The sequence below is a fragment of the Impatiens glandulifera genome, chromosome 7, assembly GCF_907164915.1.
Source record: "Impatiens glandulifera chromosome 7, dImpGla2.1, whole genome shotgun sequence".
NCBI classification, from domain to species: Eukaryota; Viridiplantae; Streptophyta; class Magnoliopsida; order Ericales; family Balsaminaceae; genus Impatiens; species Impatiens glandulifera.
In genome coordinates, this window is record NC_061868.1 from 34,927,413 (window position 1) to 34,947,073 (window position 19,661).

Consider the following 19,661-nt stretch of genomic DNA (forward strand, 5'->3'; position numbering starts at 1 on the left):
AATGTATTTTTAAAATAAATAATACTATTATAATTCCTCATCATATAACTTATATAATTATATAAATAAAATTTATTTATATATTAATTAATAATAATTTTAATAAAATCATATTTTAAATTAGAATGGGATAATTATAAATTAATTTCAGAAATAAATTATATATAAGTTATATGAATTAATAATAATAATAATAATAATATCACTAATTTATATAATTGATTTTAAATATTATTTATTAATAATGTAGTAAAATTTTATTTTATAAATTAATTATATATATAAGTATTATCTATTAATTAACATTATAGTTTTTTTAAATAATTATTATATTTAATTAGATATAAAGTTGTCACATTTAAATTTTTTATAATATAATTTTTGTTTACAAGATAAAAAAAATAAATATATATAAATTTAAAAATCAAATAAAAATAAGTAATTTAGTATTTATTATTATTATTTAAATTATAAAATCAAACCCATTTAAATATATATAAATATTTAGTTATAATTAATTATTATTATTATATTTAAAATATAATAAAGAAATTATAATTTTATAAAATTAAAGGGTAAAAAAGGAATATTAAATTTTATAAAAGTTAATACATTTTTGTAACTGCTTTGAGTAGGTATAATTTATACCTACAGTAATACTGTAGTTATAAATATTAACCAACCAAACATTATAATTTATTATATACACTATTATGTTATATCTATAGTTTTATCCCCCTTATCAAACGTAGGATTAATATATTAATCTTTTTTAACTCATATTCTTCGATCATAGCACACGTACAATTATCTGCATTCAATAATATAAAATATTTAATTTTAAAAATAATTAATATAAAAAATAAATTTAAAACAAATAACTAAAATTTAACTTATTTTAAGAGGTGGTTAACAACAACAAAATTTCTTAAATATGTTATAAAATTCGTAACAAAAAAATTAATAATGAAAACTTACTTTAGTCTTCTTTTTCATTCCATTTATATGTCGAAGCCAATCACCTCCACAAAGTAGAGTTTGCACTATACAAATAGTGATGAACGGTAAGAATTAATTACTCTTGTCCCAACACTAAATGTTGTTTTTGAAGCCACTGAAGTCATTGAGATTGCTAAAATGGCAAATGCTATCTTAAATAATATTGGATATTGCATTCTATTCGTCCTTCACCATTTTAAACATGAAAAATCTTTAGAAATTTTATTTTTTTTAGACGACATTTCAAAATAATCTGTCAATTCAGATTTCTTACTCTTCTAAGTTTCAACCTTTTCACAATAGTCATCAAAATCATCCCAATTATATATAGAATCAAAACTGTTAGACTTAGATGAATAGACGATGCTTTACTAATTTCCTCATCAACATACTTTTCATAAAGAGAATAAATCACCTCTTTAACTTTCAAGATATGCTTAGAGGTGTCGAATCATTCCAAACTTCCGAAACTTTTTCCTTTTCTTGTTTGGAATATATTTTCTTTTTTTCTTCAGTCTTTTCTTGTGTTTTTGGACTAGATATTCTAGTTTATGTGTTGATTTCAATTTCAGCCTCATTAGATTCAACTACAACACTATTTATGGTAAGTTAAAGAGATGATTTTTCCATAAACATACCTAATATTAATAAATATGTCATTTTTACTTATACTAGATAAATTTATAGATATATGGATTATAATCTATAAACATAAATTATCAACCATCAAATAATTTTTTTTTAATTATCTAGATATAAGTTAATTAACAAATAGTATTTTCGATTTATTAAAATGATATTAAATATTATTATATATATATTTAAATTATTTAAGTGCAAGTATAACATGAATCTTATAAAATATAACATGAATCTTATAACGAGAATCTATTAATTTTTTATATATATTATTAATCTTATAAATTCATTTTTTCCTAAACATATTATATAACAATATATAAACTAACTTTTTTTTTCTCTTCATATTATATATAATATACTAACTTTTTTTTTTATCTTTTTAAATATTATATATAATATACTAATTATTATATTTCTAATATTTATTTTTATTATATATAATATCTTAATCTTTTTTTATTTATATCAATATTATATATAATATATTTTTATTATATATAATATATAATATATTAACCATTTTTATTTTTTTAATATTATATATAATAAACTAATTATTATATTCCTAATATTTACTTTTATTATATATAATATATTAACCTTTTTTTTATCCTTTTCAATATTATATATAATAAACTAATTATTATATCCCTAATATTTACTTTTATTATATATAATATATTAACTTTTTTTATCTCCTTCAATATTATATATAATATATTTTTATTATAAATAATATATTAACATTATTTATCTATTTCAATATTATTATTTTCTTAATATTTTTGGCCCGTTTTTTTTCTTAATATAAATAAGTGTTTTTCTATATTCATCAAATTTATGTATAAATTTCTCCTAAAATATGAAAAAATGATATAAAAATAAAAGTTTCTCTTAGAAAAAAAGTTCACTTAGACTTACATATACTTATACAACTAGCTCACTTAGACGTATAAACTAATAAAATGTCATTTAAACCTATTTACTATAATTTTTTTTTTTTTGACTCATTTAGCCTATTTTAGTAAACTATAATTAATTTTTATTTTATTTTTTATTTATATATTTATTAATTAAATATTAATATATTTTCACCTTCCTTTTTCATTAATGAATGAATTTTCTATTTTTATCATTTTCATAAAATTATTATTAATTTTATATAAGTATTTATTATTGATTATTTTAATTATTATATATATATATATATATATATATATGAACATTCATCATTAAATATTTTAATTTTATATTTCTTTCTTCTTTTTAATGTTTTTTTTCTTATATTAACATTGATTATGAATTATTTAAAATTGTTTGATCCCAATAGTAATTGGATATAAAAATGACTTATCCTTTCAACAATAAAAATTATTTAACATAAAAGTAAATCAATTAATAATTAATAATTGGATAATAATAATAGCAACTCATTCATCAAACAATAAAAGAGTAATAACAACATATTAAACAAAATAATATTACTTATTACAATCAGTCATGAATAAAAATTAATTTTTTTTTATTAATTTTATTTTTGTTAATATTAAATTAAATAAAAAAGAAACCTTTAAAAAAATTATTAAATTAACTCTAATTTACTAACAGAGACTAAATGAGTCTATTTGATAGTACGTATGTTTAAATGATATTTTATTAATACATACTTTAAGTGAGCTAGTTATAAAAGTAATACGTCGAAGTGAACTTTTTTTTCTTCTCTTACTACATTAAAAAAGGATGAACAAGACTTAACGTTGACAATGAGATAACCAACAAACTATTTGTTTCCTTCTTTGTTGCTTTGTTGCTAGATTTTCTTAAAATAAAAAGAAATCAAAGTTATCTAAATGCAAAAACAATAGTTATTGTAAAAGTAAAAATAAATATTAATTATATGTATGCCTTTTATGAATGAATGAGAGGTGTAGACCGAAAAAAATAATGAAGAGTAAAAGAAATTGTGAAGAATAAAGAAAAAGAGATAAAAAAAAAAATGAAAGAAATTATGAAGAATGAATGAAGAAGAAATGAAGAGTGAAAGAAATGGTGAAGAATGAGTGAAATAAATGATTAGGTCAAGCTGGTCAAGTACTATAATAGAAAAAATTGACTATCCTAATTTTATTTTTTAAAAAATTGTTCAAAAAATTATTTTTGATAAGATTTGAACTTATAATTAAACATTTTATCATCAACCATTCTATACATTTTATGTTAAACAATTAATAAATTTAATTAAATAACTTAATATTTTTTTTTATTAAATTGGTTGATACGAGAACGGCCTAGCTCGGCCTAGCTCGTGTTCTTATTGAGCTTAACCCAAACTCAACTCAACTCAAACATCATTTCAATAATCAAAATATTAAAATAATATTTATTTTAAATATTTATTTTTTAATTTATTTATATATATCAATACCTTTTTACTAAAAATAATCATAAATTCTTTAAAATTATCAATTAAACATTTTTTTTTCTATTTGTAAGTTATACAAACAAATTCTAATAATAAAAAACACAATATTTAAAACTTGTTTGATCTTGTGTTGTTTACCCCTAAAAAAAACTTAATTAAAATTTTTACTTATGAAAGGATAAATGATTTGAATTAAATTATTATAATATTGTTTTACAATTTAAGGTAAAAAAATAAAAAAATCCTGTTTTATTAAATTAGTTAATGAATAAATAGTTTATTTTTAAATATTTGTTGTGGTAAAAGATTATTTGAAATCAAAGAAGTTCTAAAACGTAAATAATTTTTGACAAGATAAAAAGTTTTTGGAGATTGCTAGTATGGAAATATTTTTAAATGATTGTATTTCTTATATTTGGATAGAACCAAACCAATTACATTTGTAAAAATGAGAAAAGTTATATCACATAAAAAAAATATTTTCTTTTCAGGTTAGACACTATAAGAACGAACGTGTTGAAAACGGAAGTTTGTAAAAAAAAATAAAAATAAGAAGGAATATCTTAAATGAGTTTGACTTTTGTTAATTAAAAAATATGTAAATATATTTAAAATATATGAGTGGACAAATGTCACATGTAGGTCTGTTTGGTATGTTTTGAAATAAATGATTTTAAAAAAAAATAATATTAAAACTAAATATTTGAAATAAATAGCTAAAATATATCTTTTTTAAAATTTTATATATAATGAATGAAGTAATAATATTAAGATAATTAAAATTATTTAACTACAAAAGTGATTAATAATGAATGAGATGATATGTCATTTTATTAAATAAATGATATGTTTTTTATTACAAATATAAATGACATTCATTAGAAAAATAATAATTAGATGAAATTTTAATTGAATAAAAATATTTCTAATTAAACAAACTAAACAAAGGACAAGTGTTTTTAAGAAATTCTCTGACAATATCATTTGCTTATTATTATTATTATTATTATTATTATTATTATTATTATTATAACACAAAATCACGTGTCCATATATTTATGCTTCATTTTTCTGTTTTAAATAATTAAACAAAATCTATATAAACAATTATGATAAATTTGATAAAAATAAATAATTTTAATAACAAATAAAATTTTAAAGAATATTGACTATTTCTTCAATTTTTAAATGAGATAAACTCTCCAAGTCCAATATGATCACAAACTCAGTTTAGTGGTGGCCCAATCTTATTTCGTTTACAATACAAAGATCATACCTGGTGAAGGCTTGTTTGATGTTGGTTAATTGGATTTTTTATTGAGTTTTTTGAAAACATATTGTTTAACTAAAAATTAGGTTATTTGAATTTTTAATTGATTAATTTGTATTAAATTTTATAAAAATAAATTATTTAATAAATTGAATAATTTAATAATTAAAAATAACTATATAAATTTTGAATAAAAAATCTCCATTTTATCCCACATAAAAACAACTCTCTATAGCTTGTTTGATCTCGGGTTTTTTGAATTTTATGGTTTTTCAAAAAAAGTTATTTGACTTAATTTCTTTTAAAAAAAAACTAGATTTTAAACTTTAATGATATTCTATTCTCTTCATAGATGAGAAAAAAAATATTAAATAAACAATGAAAAATTATTTGAGTGACCCTCCAATTACTTGAATCAACTAATTTTAACCATTATATTATTTTCTAAAACAAATCACCTCTCACACATTAAAAAAAATCACCAATTACCTCTCTATCAATTTTTCCATTCTAACTAAATATTATATATATATATATTATAATATCTTTAATAGTTAATTATTATATTTATATATATCTAATTATTAAATATCTTTTATATATATATATAATATTATTTATGTTATCTAAACAAATAAATATATATAATCAATTACTCATTTACTTTTAACCCTCACATTTTTTTTTTAAATATATATATATATATAAATATATAAATTACTTATTAAAGATAATATATATAAATTATGTATACATAAATTATTTTTAAATTTTTTTTATATAGATATAAATATAGAAATATATATAGATATGTATAGATCAAAATAAATAATATATATATATATATATATTATCTATACAAAAAAAATTTAATAATTATATAAATAAAAAAAATTAATGATATAATATATATATATAATATATGTATAATATTATATAAATATTATATACATATATATAAATAAAAGATTTAATACTTATGTATAAATATAAATAATTAAATATAATATATAAAATAATATTTTAAGTTTAATTTGTTATGTTCAACCAAAAAAAAAAAATTGACGGAATGGTTATTGGTGACCTTTTTAAAAGTTGAAGGGCCAATTTATTTTAAAAATTAATTTAAAGGCTAAAAGTAAACGATCGAAGAATTAGAGGACCATTCAGGTAATTTTCCCAATAAATAATATTTTGGTATATTAATGAATAAATGAGTGTAAAATAAAAAATATTAGAGCTCGTTTGAAAAAATATTTTTTTAGGTTTTATTATAAAAATCATATTCTGCCAAATAGTTATCAACAATCATTCGTACATGGTCCAATCAAAACCCTATTTATCATTTGCTATATAGTATTGCTTCCACGCATTGAGAACAAAATTAAACCTATATGTTGTTAGTACAATGATCATTTACATATGATCATACCAACATGTTATTTGCTAGTAACTTCCGTGACAAATTTATCAACTTTCACGTAAACTTATTTGTTTTTAGTACCAAGATCATTTGTATATGATCGCCAAATGTTATTTGCTAGAAACTTTCTTGACAAATTTATCAACTTTCACGCAAACCTATTTGTTGATAGTACCATGATCATTTATATATGATTGTCCAACATGTTATTTGTTTGTAACTTCCATGACAAGTTCATCAACTTTCACGAAAACTTATTTGTGGATAGTACCCCGATCATTTATATATGATCGTTCCAACATGTTACTTGTTAGTAATTTTCGTGACAAGTTTACCAACTTTCACGTAAACCTATCGTACCATAATCATTTATATATAATCGTTCCAACATGTTACTTGTTAGTAACTTCCGTGACAAGTCTACCAACTTTCACGTACACCTATCTATTAATAGTACCACGATCATTTATATATGATCAACCTACAATTGTTACTTGTTAGTAACATCCGTGACAAGTTTTCCAACTTCCACGATAAAACTTTTTACCAACATTTATAAATAAACTCTATTAGCCAATATGTACTCATGATAATTCACATATGATCACCAAAACGTTACTTGATAAGCAACTCCCGTGACATGTTTATCAACTTTCACGTAAACCTATCTATTAATAGTACCATGATCATTTTTATATGATCAATTCAAAACCTTACTTGTTAAGTAACTTCTGTGACAACTTTATCAACTATCACAAAAACCTATCTATTGATAGTAGCACGATCATTTTTATATGATCAAACTAACATGTTACTTGTTAAGTAACTTCCGTGACAAGTTTATCAACTCTTACGATAAACCTATATGTTGATAGTACAACGATCATTAGCATATGATCGCTTAAAAACGTCACTTGTTAGTAACTTACATGAATAAGTTTATCAAACTTTCATGTTCTCTTTTCTCTCATCTAATGACAATAACCCTGATCATTATACATTAACCAAACACTATCGGCCGATAGTTATAAAAAATACATTTGACACAAACAATATGTTGATTTTCACGTCTAATAAAAGTTGATTTTTCAACAATGCCCATGATCATTTTTGCACCATCATCCTATAAACGTTATTATACTTAGTTAAGACATGTGAATAGGACGCAAAGATCAAGGCCGAAATTGTTAGGATAATCACCAATGAAAGATTCATAATCCCTTACCAATGCTTGGAAAGCTTTAATGAATGTTACACACAACAACACAAAGGCCACTCCAATAGTTGCTCACTTCAGGTTCTATATTTCCATTATCCTCACAAAGAAATATAAATTGGATAAAAAAACTTATTGTTAGATGTCATGATATGCTTGAACTCACGTTTTCAAAAATTGTTTTGCTATAATAAAACTCGGTTCGAGAGGGGCACTCTGTAATCACTAAAATTTTACTTACCCAATTTATAAATTATTCTGAATAAATAAAATTAAAATAATTAAAATTAAGGCCAAAATATGATTAAATAATTAATTGAATTAATTATTGTAATAATTAAATCATAATGATTAAGGTAATGACAAAATAATAATAATAATAATTTGGGATAAATATTGTACTCATTTTATCTCAAATTAAATTTAAGAAAATAAAAAAGAATTAAAATAAATAATTTATGATAAATGTTATATCCATTTTATCCTAAATAAATTATTTATTAAACTCTAAAAATATACAAAATAAAATAAAATAAATGGGCAAACTAAATGTGATATTTATTAAAAATATTTTGTAGGTTGAAAATAAAGCAAAAAGGGATTGAAAAAAAATCATTTCAAACAAGCTATAAGGCTGGAAAAGAACCGGAATTTGTTGTAGCCAAAATTAGAAGAATATAGTGTAACTGAACCCGCAACCATCAGATGAGCGTCGTGACTTCATCTAACAAAGGACAGAGGACCGTGTAGCCCGCTACAACTGAAGAAAGGCGCTTCTACACAACACTAGATCAACTAACGAGCACATCATCGTCGTTAGCTCAGGCGCAACGGAACACCCGAACGCAGATGGAACGCAACACGGATGGAGCGTCAAGCGTTTGATTTTTAGCCTAAAACGACATTTTTTTTAGTTTGACTTCTTCTTCGCGACGACGAACAATATAAGAACATATTCTATCTTAGATTTTTTAAAGATGGAACTTTGTCGTTTCTTCACCATTTGACTTCGTTCAAAAGGTGAAATGATCACCTTACTCGGGTGATCATTTCCCCTACACTTTGAGGCAACATCATTGCCTATACAGGCAATTGACAGAAGATCAAACAAAAGACCATTGATGGTATTCTAACTAATTCTAGGCAACTTGGTCGATAAACAAAGAGTAAGAGATTCACCCTCAAGCTCTTAATCGATCTCAAACAAAATCTGCCATTGAAGATCTTCAAGCTTTTTTTGAAATTTCAATTTTTTGTGTAAGATTGTAAAGCTCGAATCTAGACATTCAGGAAGTTTCTAAAAGAGTTAAAGAGTGTTCTCTAACTCATAATAAGCCTCCAATCATACTATAATTTGATTTACAAGTTTAAATTGAAATTTTTATATTTCAATTCGACCAATTTAATATATTGCTTGATTGTTTGATTTCTTTATTGGAAAACGATCAATAGATAATTTCTAAGCTTTCTATCAAAACAAAACAAAATCAATCTACCTAAATCAGAAATACTCAAATTTGATTTTGAAAATTTTGAAAATTGAGTTTCTGTTTACTGAAGAACAACAACCCAAAAACCTTTCTAATATATTTCTAAGCATGTTAGGAACATATTCAAGTCAATTCCAAGTTATCCGATAATGTTCGATCAAAAACTAATTGTTTTATAAAAATTAAAATTTCAGTTATTAAATTGGTTAAAACGAACAGTCATTGTTCATGTTCAAAAAATTAAAGCCCCAATAAAAACATCAAACCTACATTTTGATATTCTTGACGTTCGACCGAGGGCTCAACTAGGGTCTGATATAGGACCGAGAAAATCGAACCTTCCTCTACACCCGACCGAGGAAACCTAGCCCCTATGTAGTCCAAAACCGAGGAATCTCGCACCCAACTGAGGATTTCTAACCCAAGACCAAGAGTTCTTCACACCTTGACCGAGGAATCTCGCACCCAACCGAAGATTCCTAACCCAAGACCAAGATTTCTTCACACCCCGACCGAGGAATCTTGCACTCAACCGAGGATTCCTAGCTAATGACTAAGAGCCTTCCGCATCCGATTGAGAGCCTCCTGCACCAGACCAAAGCCTCTCGTAGCCGTCCAAGAGCCTCCCGCACCCGACTGAGAGCCTCCCGCACCTCGACTAAGAGCCTTCCGCACCTTGACTAAGAGCTCCCACACCTTGACTAAGTGCTCTCGCACCTCGGCCGAGGAATCTTAACTCATGACTAAGGGAACAACACCCAGGACTGAAGGGATCAATCCTAGGGCATGTTTGGTTTAAATTTTATAATTTCAAAATTATTTTTTAAATTTTGGAATCCCAAACCATTTTCTAAAAATCTGAGAAAAATGGGAAACAACTTCAAAATATTTTTAGAATATTTTAATAAAAGTTATTTGATAAGGGCCTCGTTGGGATTACTTTTTAGATCCTAATACCTTAAACTGATGTTTTTAGGTATTTTCTTCATCAATCGTCGATATCAATCTCAGGTACCAGTATTTAAATATTATTCTACAATTTTAAATTCAAGAAAAAACTATACATGTCTAGGATCTAAAAAATAATTAGTTAAATAAAATGTAATAAAACCATTTTTTTCAAAAGCCAAGACTTTATTAATTAAATACTGTTTTTTAACGTATACGGAGAATATAGTGCGAAAACTCTTTCTAGAGTATCATCAAACATCAAACCTAAAAGAGACTCTGGTCAATAATACGTTTGCAAATATAATTTTATGGATTTTAAAAATTAATTACGAATTTTATTAAATAAATATTTTTTAATTAATTATTTGTAATTAATTTAAAATAAAGATTTCTTTAATATGATAATTTTAAATCTAAAAGATTATTTGAAAATGGATCAAAATTAATTTGTTATAATTAATTTTAAAATGTCATGACATATATTTTTAAATATTTTAAAATAATATTTTATTAAAAAAGATTCTTAATATACAAATTAATGTTAAAATTTCTCAAATCATCAACTCTCCTGTAATAAGGAGTTTCGGGAGGTTACACATTTTTAATGAAGTTGACAAAATGTTAACATTATGCCATACTATTAGAATAATATCAATCCAACAAATGAACAAAAGTAAACAAAGTAAATAATATTAAATATAAAATTCTGTTATTAAAATGAAAAAATGTTATAATGAAAGAACCTTAATATAAGGAAATTGAGTAGAAATTACCTTGAACACTGAAATAAGGAACAACAAAAACACAAAAACAAAATGAGAATTAAGCTTCATTGTCACCCATTTGAAACCAATATCATTGTAACCATGTATTCCTTTTGTAACAAAATAACTATGTAAACATGTAACCTTTAAACATGGAGAAACCCTGCCCAAATAACTTCTTTTATACCAATACATTCTTCCTAAGCCAATGAAGTAACCATTAAGTACACACAAACCCCTAAGTGGCCAAATAATTCTATTGGAATCAAGACCTTTATGAGACTAAGAATTCATCATAGTAATCCTTCCATTGCAAAACAATCAATTTTAACCAAGTAATCTATTAGAAATTAAGTAACTTTTTTTTAACCAAAAATCCTTAAGAATAATAATAATAATAAAAAAACAATATGAAACCATGTAACCCAATAATTCCCTTCAAAATCTGAATCCAAGAATCAGCCTCATTTGGAAACATGAGAAACCATAACACATTTCATAAGAAAGTGAATCAACATCCCCAATTATAAAATGTTTGATTGATTTCAAGAGATTCTATTATGATCAGAAAACATCAACCATCAACTCAAGACTCAAAAGTACCTCACCCATTGCAATTGATGCCAACTCGAGGTGGGTGGCCACTTGAAAGCTTTAGATCTGAGAGGGGTCTCCTTTAATTTTTTTCTGTTATATTTTAAAACTAAATACTTGACACAAATTCAAAATTTTATCCACAATTTCTCATCTAAATTTAATACTTTTCCAAAAAATGTTTCCAAATGTGCCTTATAATAAACTATTCATGTACATGTAACAATAACAATGACTTGATTTTCAAGCTGTTGGAAAAATAAACTTCTCCATAAAAAAAATATGACAATATCCAAACTCAGTCAACATACCAACAACAAAATTGAAACTATAATAAAGATAAGAATAAAAATGTCATATAACATTTGCTTATTTAAATAAAGTAATTGTTTCCTCACTATACATACAATCATTAGCAAATTTAAGCAGCATAATGTTCAAAATTCAAATCATAGGACACCAAAAGAGAAGAAGAAAGGAGTAGTTAATTAAAGCTCATAGTTTTAAGAACATACTATTCAAATTTTGAAAGAACATTACCTACCATACAGTTTAGTCAGATGTCCAAATCTAAAGCCTCAAAGTTTTAAAGTAAGGTCTGGTATCGAAGAATCTGTCGAAGGTTGCACCGTTTGATTCCCCACATCTCCAACGAATCCCACATGTCTCGTCCGATGAAAACTTCCAGGCCAAAACAAACCGGTCTCATCATGATCTTCCATGAATATAGGCAAACCGGGATAGCTTTGTTCGAACTTAGCCCCACCTCTAGCACTCGAATTAACTTGCACCGCCCTTTCATGGTGGTTCGAGGCATGTGCCTCGATCCCAAGTGATCGGAAAGCGGACCCATGTAGCGGAAGAGACGCTAGGCTGGCATACCGATCCGACCACATTCCCATTCTCATCGCCCTTTTCGCAATTGTCCTTTCTCTCTTATGAGCGTTTTGGTGTCCCCCGAGAGCTTGTGAACTATAAAACTTTCGCCTACAATAGTTACACGAAAATACCCTTGTGATCGCAGGACGAGGAGCTGATTCTTCGAGTTTCTTTGGGCCATCGAATTGAAGTGTTAGATCAAGGGTAAGAGGGAAATTATGATTGGAAATAATGCAAGAACTTGAAGTGCTTTGTTTTGAGGAAGCTGCAATTTGGGTGCTGATGACTTCGGATTCATCTTCTGAATCTAAATTGTTGTTTATGTCTGGTATTAGCTTCATACCGAGTTTTTGATGTTTCACTGGCTGCGGGTTATTAAACAAAAAAGACATGATCAAATGTTGTATAATTGGTAATGGTTGAATTGAATGTCAGAATATAAAGAGGGGGTGAGTATATCTTGTCATTTTCAACAATGGTGGACTGACCAACAGTTGATGGAATAGAGACATGAACATATGCACAACAAACAAATCGTTACTCATCCACTATGAAGGGTGGATAAGTTATTTGATATTATTTTCAAAAAAACCCATATCAAAAGCAAGTTATTCATCAATCACATAATTCAAATAATTAGTGAAAGTATGACTTATGTTTATACCCTTAAAGCTGAGTTTTCATAACCAATCAAAAAGACCATTAATTTATAACTTGTTATTTCACAGTCAGATCCGGATCCGATTCAGATCCAGAGTATTGGCTAGCTGCCCAAATCACTCAAGGAGAGCAAACACTCAAGATTATAATGGGGTTTGATTGAAAATCCAGTAAAAGCTTCTACAGATTTGCAAATTACAAACCCAAACCAGAATCTCTACTACTTCATTCATGAGCAAAATGAAAAAGAAACTTGATTGAAGTCAGGGAGGGATAAGAATTAAGATAGACTTTTACATACCTTGATTAGTTCTTAAAGGTGTTTTCTCTTTCTTCTTATTGTTGTTGTACAGTAGACTGATGAAGATTGGAAGAAAAGACAAGTTAAAAGGGGTAATCTAGTTTTTGCCAAACGTGGAGAGGCAGAGATTGGAAAATGGATGCAGATAAGATCAGATCAATGAAGACTGTAATAAGTAAAGAGAGAGAGAGAGAGAGAGAGAGAGAGAGAGAGAGAGAGAGAGAAAGGGAAGTACTACGTCAGGTCTGGCAAGAGGCAGGAAAGGTGGGGAACCAGAAAGCTCTTCTTCTAAATTGATGGTTGAATTTTAGGAATTTCAACTGTGCTTTGATGAAATGTAAAATTAAACAAAAACCCTGTTCATGATTTTTGTTTTGTTTGTTGTCTGAGGAGAGAGAGAGAGATGATGGTTTTCCTTTTCAGCATTCCATCTTTATCTCGCTGGCCATTCTCTCTGTAACTAACAAACAGATATGATTCGGTGGTTAATTTCAACTTTCATAATTCTATGGTGGCTATTCATGCACAACTAAAGGGAGTTTATTTCAATTATCTAAAATATTATCAATTTTTTAAACTTTATTAAAGATATATTTAAACTTTAAATGAATCATTATTGTATACAAAATTCAAGTTAGAATCAATTGTTAAAAATAAAAAGAAAGAGGAAGAGAACATTTTATTTGTTAAACAAATTTGATAAAATTTTTAATTTTTTCTTCTTAAAAAAGATTTATCTAATTTGATCTTATAAATTATACAAATGAAAACAAAATCATTTTTATTTTTTACTCTAATAATATTCAAAAGTGATTTTGTTTGTGATTGGTAAAATACTCATTTATAAAAAAAAAAAATCAAATTTTTTGGTGTTTTAATAAAAAGAAAATTCTTTTGTTGTAAATTACACTTTCATTCATTTTATTTTCACAACCATTTTTTATAATTATTAACAGTAAAAGTGATTTTTTTTATTATTTAATATAAAAGATGGGATTAAAATATATAATTTGTGATAATTTTTTATTATTTATATAAATTTATAATTTTTATCCTTCCTTACAAAATAGAAAGAGAAAAAAAGATGGTAAGGATATTTTGAAAATTATATATTGTTTTAATTATTAATGTAAAACTTGTTTAGATATAAGTATGAAACATGTGTTTATGTTTTAGATTAAGTTGTTGATAATGATTTATTTTATTTTTTTATCAAATTGATTTTTTTTTTTTGTCAAATTGATTAAAAGAGGTAGCAAATAACTTAGAATAAAATTATCTTTAATCATGGTTTCAACTTTAAAATAAAGAAGTAAACAAGATGGGTTGATTGTCATCAACGCAAACAAACAAGAAGTTTTAACTTTATTATTTGGTAATAAATAATTGGATACATGTCAAATTTAGCATTTTGTATATTTTTGTCAAATTTAGCACTACTTAATAAATTATTAATAAGTTTTTATAAAATATACGACACTAGAAAGCATCCACCTTTAATGAAAAATACAAATGAACTTTGAAACAGCACATCCTACTGATCTTCAATTATGGACTTGTTTTTTCCACAGATTCTTGTCTCTTTTTTTTATCCCTTCAACTTTTTTGTGATTTGTTTTTAGGCTGTCAAATGGATAACAATAACCCTAATTCCATGTCCCCCACCCCCATTTCTCTTGTCTTATTATTTTTGTTTGCCCTATCAATATTAATTAAATAGTGTGATTTTTTTGTTTGCCCTATCGCCGAATTGAGAATTGAACCTTAGACGTTTAGTCTTTTAGTCCAGACATTTTTCATTTGAGTTATCTTGATGATAAATTAGTCTTAAACCTAATTAAACGTCGTGAATGTAAATTAATTCACACTCATGCAACAAAATGTATAACTAATATCCCATTTTAAATTTAAATTAGGGTTCAAACCCTATTTGACACATTTAACGCTTTCATCCAAAAAAAAAATTATAATATTCCATTTCAATCATAATCATGAGAATGAATCCTTTCAAAAAAGAAACAACATCGACATATATAACCACAAAATTTAATCATTATCGGACCCAAATTTAGATTCTATAATTGAGCGAGACAAAAGACATTTTCTTGCAAGTGGTTGACAACGAAAATGTTTGCAAAGGGTAGCGAATTTTATTCTTTCTTTTTTACCAATAAACTAAATTACAACTATAGTTTTGAGTTTAAACGGGGCATGTTTGTGGGGTGTGAGACTAGTTCTTCTTTAATTTTCTAAAAAATAAATTACAAATATAACTCTACTAAAAACGTGGTTTCGAAAGTTGGTTACACAATATAATCATGCTGAGAATGCATTGAAATGCGAAATAAAAAAAGTTGGAGACGCCAAAGCTAATTAAAGATCTATATATATAATGAAGTTGAGAACAATTAATTACATAGGAAAAAGAAGCCTCGTGTGGGCATAACCCTAAAAAGAGGTAGCCTAGCTAAAGTCAAGAGATGAGACGAGACAAATTAAAGAGTATTGGACGGACCACAAAAGGAGTAAGCTAAACTAAACCCCACTTTTCAAGGCTGGTCCACCACCTCATAACAAGTGAGTGTTGAGATTTTGGTAGATTTGAGACCATAAATTATTCATTTATAGCCTTTAAAAGGTGCAGCATATTTACTTTAGTTTTTCAGGTCACATTGAAAAAAGGGGGGTCCATTAGGCATATGATCAATACCATATCTAATGTGGTTTGAGTGAGAATCTTAATGTTTTTGGTCCATGCAATCAATCCATAATGACAAATTTTAATGATTTATTTATTTAAGAAAATAAAATATGATTTGTGTATATAAAACACCAATTTGAAGGATTGATGACTATTAATTAAGGATTAAATGAAAACAATGCAATTACAATACACAACTGTAATCCTAGGAATATCAAGTCAATTTATTTTCCGGAAAGTAAAACTAATTGTTTTTTATTCATTTAATTATGAATGTCACACCTAAAAGTGAAAATAAAAAGCAAACAAACAAATTCGCTTCAAATTATAATATTTTTTATCATAAATTATTCGAATAGAAGTCGATATAACATTTGAATCACTAACATTTATGATTAACAAAAATGATAAATATAAAAATGTTAAAAAAATATTACCTCACAAAGTGAAAAAAATCGACTTAAGAGACCAAAATGTCACATGTTCGATTCTCACTGAAAGCATTTTAAATTAAAGTGATCTAAGAGACTAAAATGTCACGGGTTCATTATACTAAAAACGTTTTGAATGAAAGCGAGAAATCATGACTATGGGATGTCATGGTAGTTCTCTTAATTCAAAAATGATATAGTAATAATATTGTTAAATAATACAAAATAAATAAAAACATGAAGGGATGTTCTAACATTACATTGATGAAGATATCAATCTTCAACAAACTATAGGAGAATACTAGAACAAATTAAAACAGGAGCTCGTTTGATATTGGGATTTTTTTTAATTGGTTTCTATACATATAATAAAGGATTTATACTCTATCATCATATGAATGTTAATATATGAGAGAGCTCAACGTGCTGTTTTAAAATATTCGGGCTAACTTCTTGAATTAAAAAAAATAATAATAATAATGCTCCCAACCTTGAGCACACAATGCCCTTAGGTTAATGAGCCTTCCATACATTTTGATGTAGAAGACTCAATTCCATATTAACATGATTATTTGACTGATATAGATTGAAATATGATCTCCTTAAACCAATATTTTGGCTGTATTGTTGAAAGATGCAGTTTGAAATCCTGATCTATATATACAGATCATTGCTGATGACAAATCTAATTCGAATAAGAGAGGGCCGGGTCGAGAACACAAAACTAGTGCTATTACTCATAAGGATTATGAATTATTCTTTCTTGTCGGGCCATCGCAATTAATTAAAGACAAAGTGGTTGATGATGAAGTTGGAGTGATTTATTTAAATAAGAACAGTACTTATGACGATCAAAACTTGATGTATATTGTATGGGCGAGATTATTTATATGCAAAACGAAGAGAAACTCATCTTGGTAAGAAGTTTTGTGTCAATTTTAAAGTTAATAATAATAGAAAATCTTAAATTTTTTGAAAAGACAATATATGAATATTATTGTAGGCAGGATAGGAAGAACTAAGAAATGTAAATATTAGAGAGCATACAATGTACACTTATATCTTGTTTAATATGAATTATTTGAAATTAATAATAAATAATTAATCATTCTATTAAACATATCTAGGTTTTTCAATCTCATTATTTAAATATCAACTAAAATACTTATTTAATTTTTATAAAATTTTAGATAATTAAATATTAAAAATATTTTATTAATTTTATCTAAATAACTCAATTTTACATAAAATACAATTGTACATATTTTTTTCTTTTTCTAAATAACCCAAAATTATCAAAATAATTCAAGAACAAACAAGGACTTCAAAATAAATATTATTATAGCTATTGAATATGGTGACCAAGAGAAAGATCTAGTGCCCAAGAGACGTATGGGAAAATGTTATGATCACATATATATATATACAATTGACAATAATTAAACTAAGTATTAATTAAAAAATTAAAATTACCTAGACAAAATCTTATGGATGGATTCTGTGTAGGACCACTAGATTGAATAAAACAAATGTGAGTTTATCATGTCAAAGTAGGAATAACATGTATCTTGATCTCTTTCTATTAAAAAAAATATACTATTTTATTATTATTATTATAATTATTATTATTATATGGTTCAAGAACAGACCATTTCGTCTTTTTTGTTTTATTTGCTAAAACTATCTGGGCTTTTATTTTTATTTTTGCTAAGATGCCATCTGGGCTTTGGTTGATTAGAAACATATCTTACATTGGTCTAACTCTAATAAGACATTTTCCACCTCATTAATTTATTAATTCTTTATTTGACAGCTTCACCAATCACCATCAATATCAATTATTTCAATTAATACTCTCTTATCTAAAAAATTATTCATTTTAATAAATTAGCCAGTGGAGAAGGTATGATGTTCTCTTTTACATCGAGCCCCCTAACCTTGTCTATATCTTTATTAATTTTGTAAAAAAAAAATTAAAAACCCATCAAAAATATTTCAATACTAATTATACATACTAGCATGAATCCCGTGCATTTGCACGAGTAATAATATAAAAAACCGTAAAAAAAATATTACGGTAAAAATTTTATGGGCGGGTCAACCCACAATCCAACTCAAGTATCCATTTACTCTCACATATATCCAAATTAATCACAGCTCTCGACCCGGCAATCCGGACACTTTAAAAATTAAGTATCATTATATATATATATAGATTAGTTAGTTAAAAAGTTGAACTTATATTATTAAAATGTCATGCATTTATCAAATTTTGGGTTGAATTTAAAATATAAAGTGTTATTAGCCTAATTGTTAAAAGGTTGTATTTGTTTTGTTAGGTTGCAAATTCGAACCATACCTATAGCCTTTTTTATTTTATTTTTAACCATTTTAAGTTTATGGGCGGGTCAACCCACAATCCGACCAAAGTATCCATTACTCTCACATATATCCAAATTAACCACAGCTCTCGACCCGGCAATCCGGACACTATAAAAATTAAGCATCATTATATATATATATATAGATTACATGACTCTTCACTACATTATTTTTTAAAAATTTGTTTGGTATTTTTTTTTTGGTATAATTTCTGAAATGAAGTCCTCCTCCAACACATGACTTAGTTTCAGACTTTATGGCTTGTAACCTAACACCAAAATGTCATATAATGTGAAATTTAAGATGGAATCCTTATCCAAGACCATCTTAAACAAAATGCTTGGTAATGACTTGACTGTTGTAAATCAATCTCGGATAATAAAATATGGTTCAATTTATTTTTTTATAATAATGGACCATTTAGTATAAAACATATATAACAGTTGTTTTTAAGATGAAAATTCACCCTCCATTTGAGTTGACTTGAGGGTGTCCAACAAATTTCTTTTAACACATTAATATGTAACATTATACAA

At 25.5% G+C, this 19,661-nt stretch overlaps 1 protein-coding gene across 1 annotated transcript; it reads right to left on the reverse strand.

Moving 5' to 3' along the window:
- Nucleotides 1-12,105: 12,105 nt before the first annotated feature.
- LOC124945709 (zinc finger protein 4-like) lies at nt 12,106-14,027 on the reverse strand. The gene is made up of 2 exons (XM_047486189.1): nt 13,612-14,027; nt 12,106-13,015 (listed from the first exon to the last, which is right to left on the reverse strand). The coding sequence occupies exon 2, from the start codon at nt 12,989-12,991 to the stop codon at nt 12,350-12,352; it is 642 nt and encodes a 213-aa protein (XP_047342145.1). The 5' UTR covers nt 12,992-13,015; nt 13,612-14,027; the 3' UTR covers nt 12,106-12,349.
- Between the last annotated feature and the right edge of the window lie 5,634 nt (nt 14,028-19,661).

Coding starts and splice junctions, on each gene's coding strand:
- LOC124945709 (XM_047486189.1), bottom strand. CDS start 12,991: ATGAAGCTAATACCAGACATAAACAACAATTTAGATTCAGAAGATGAA.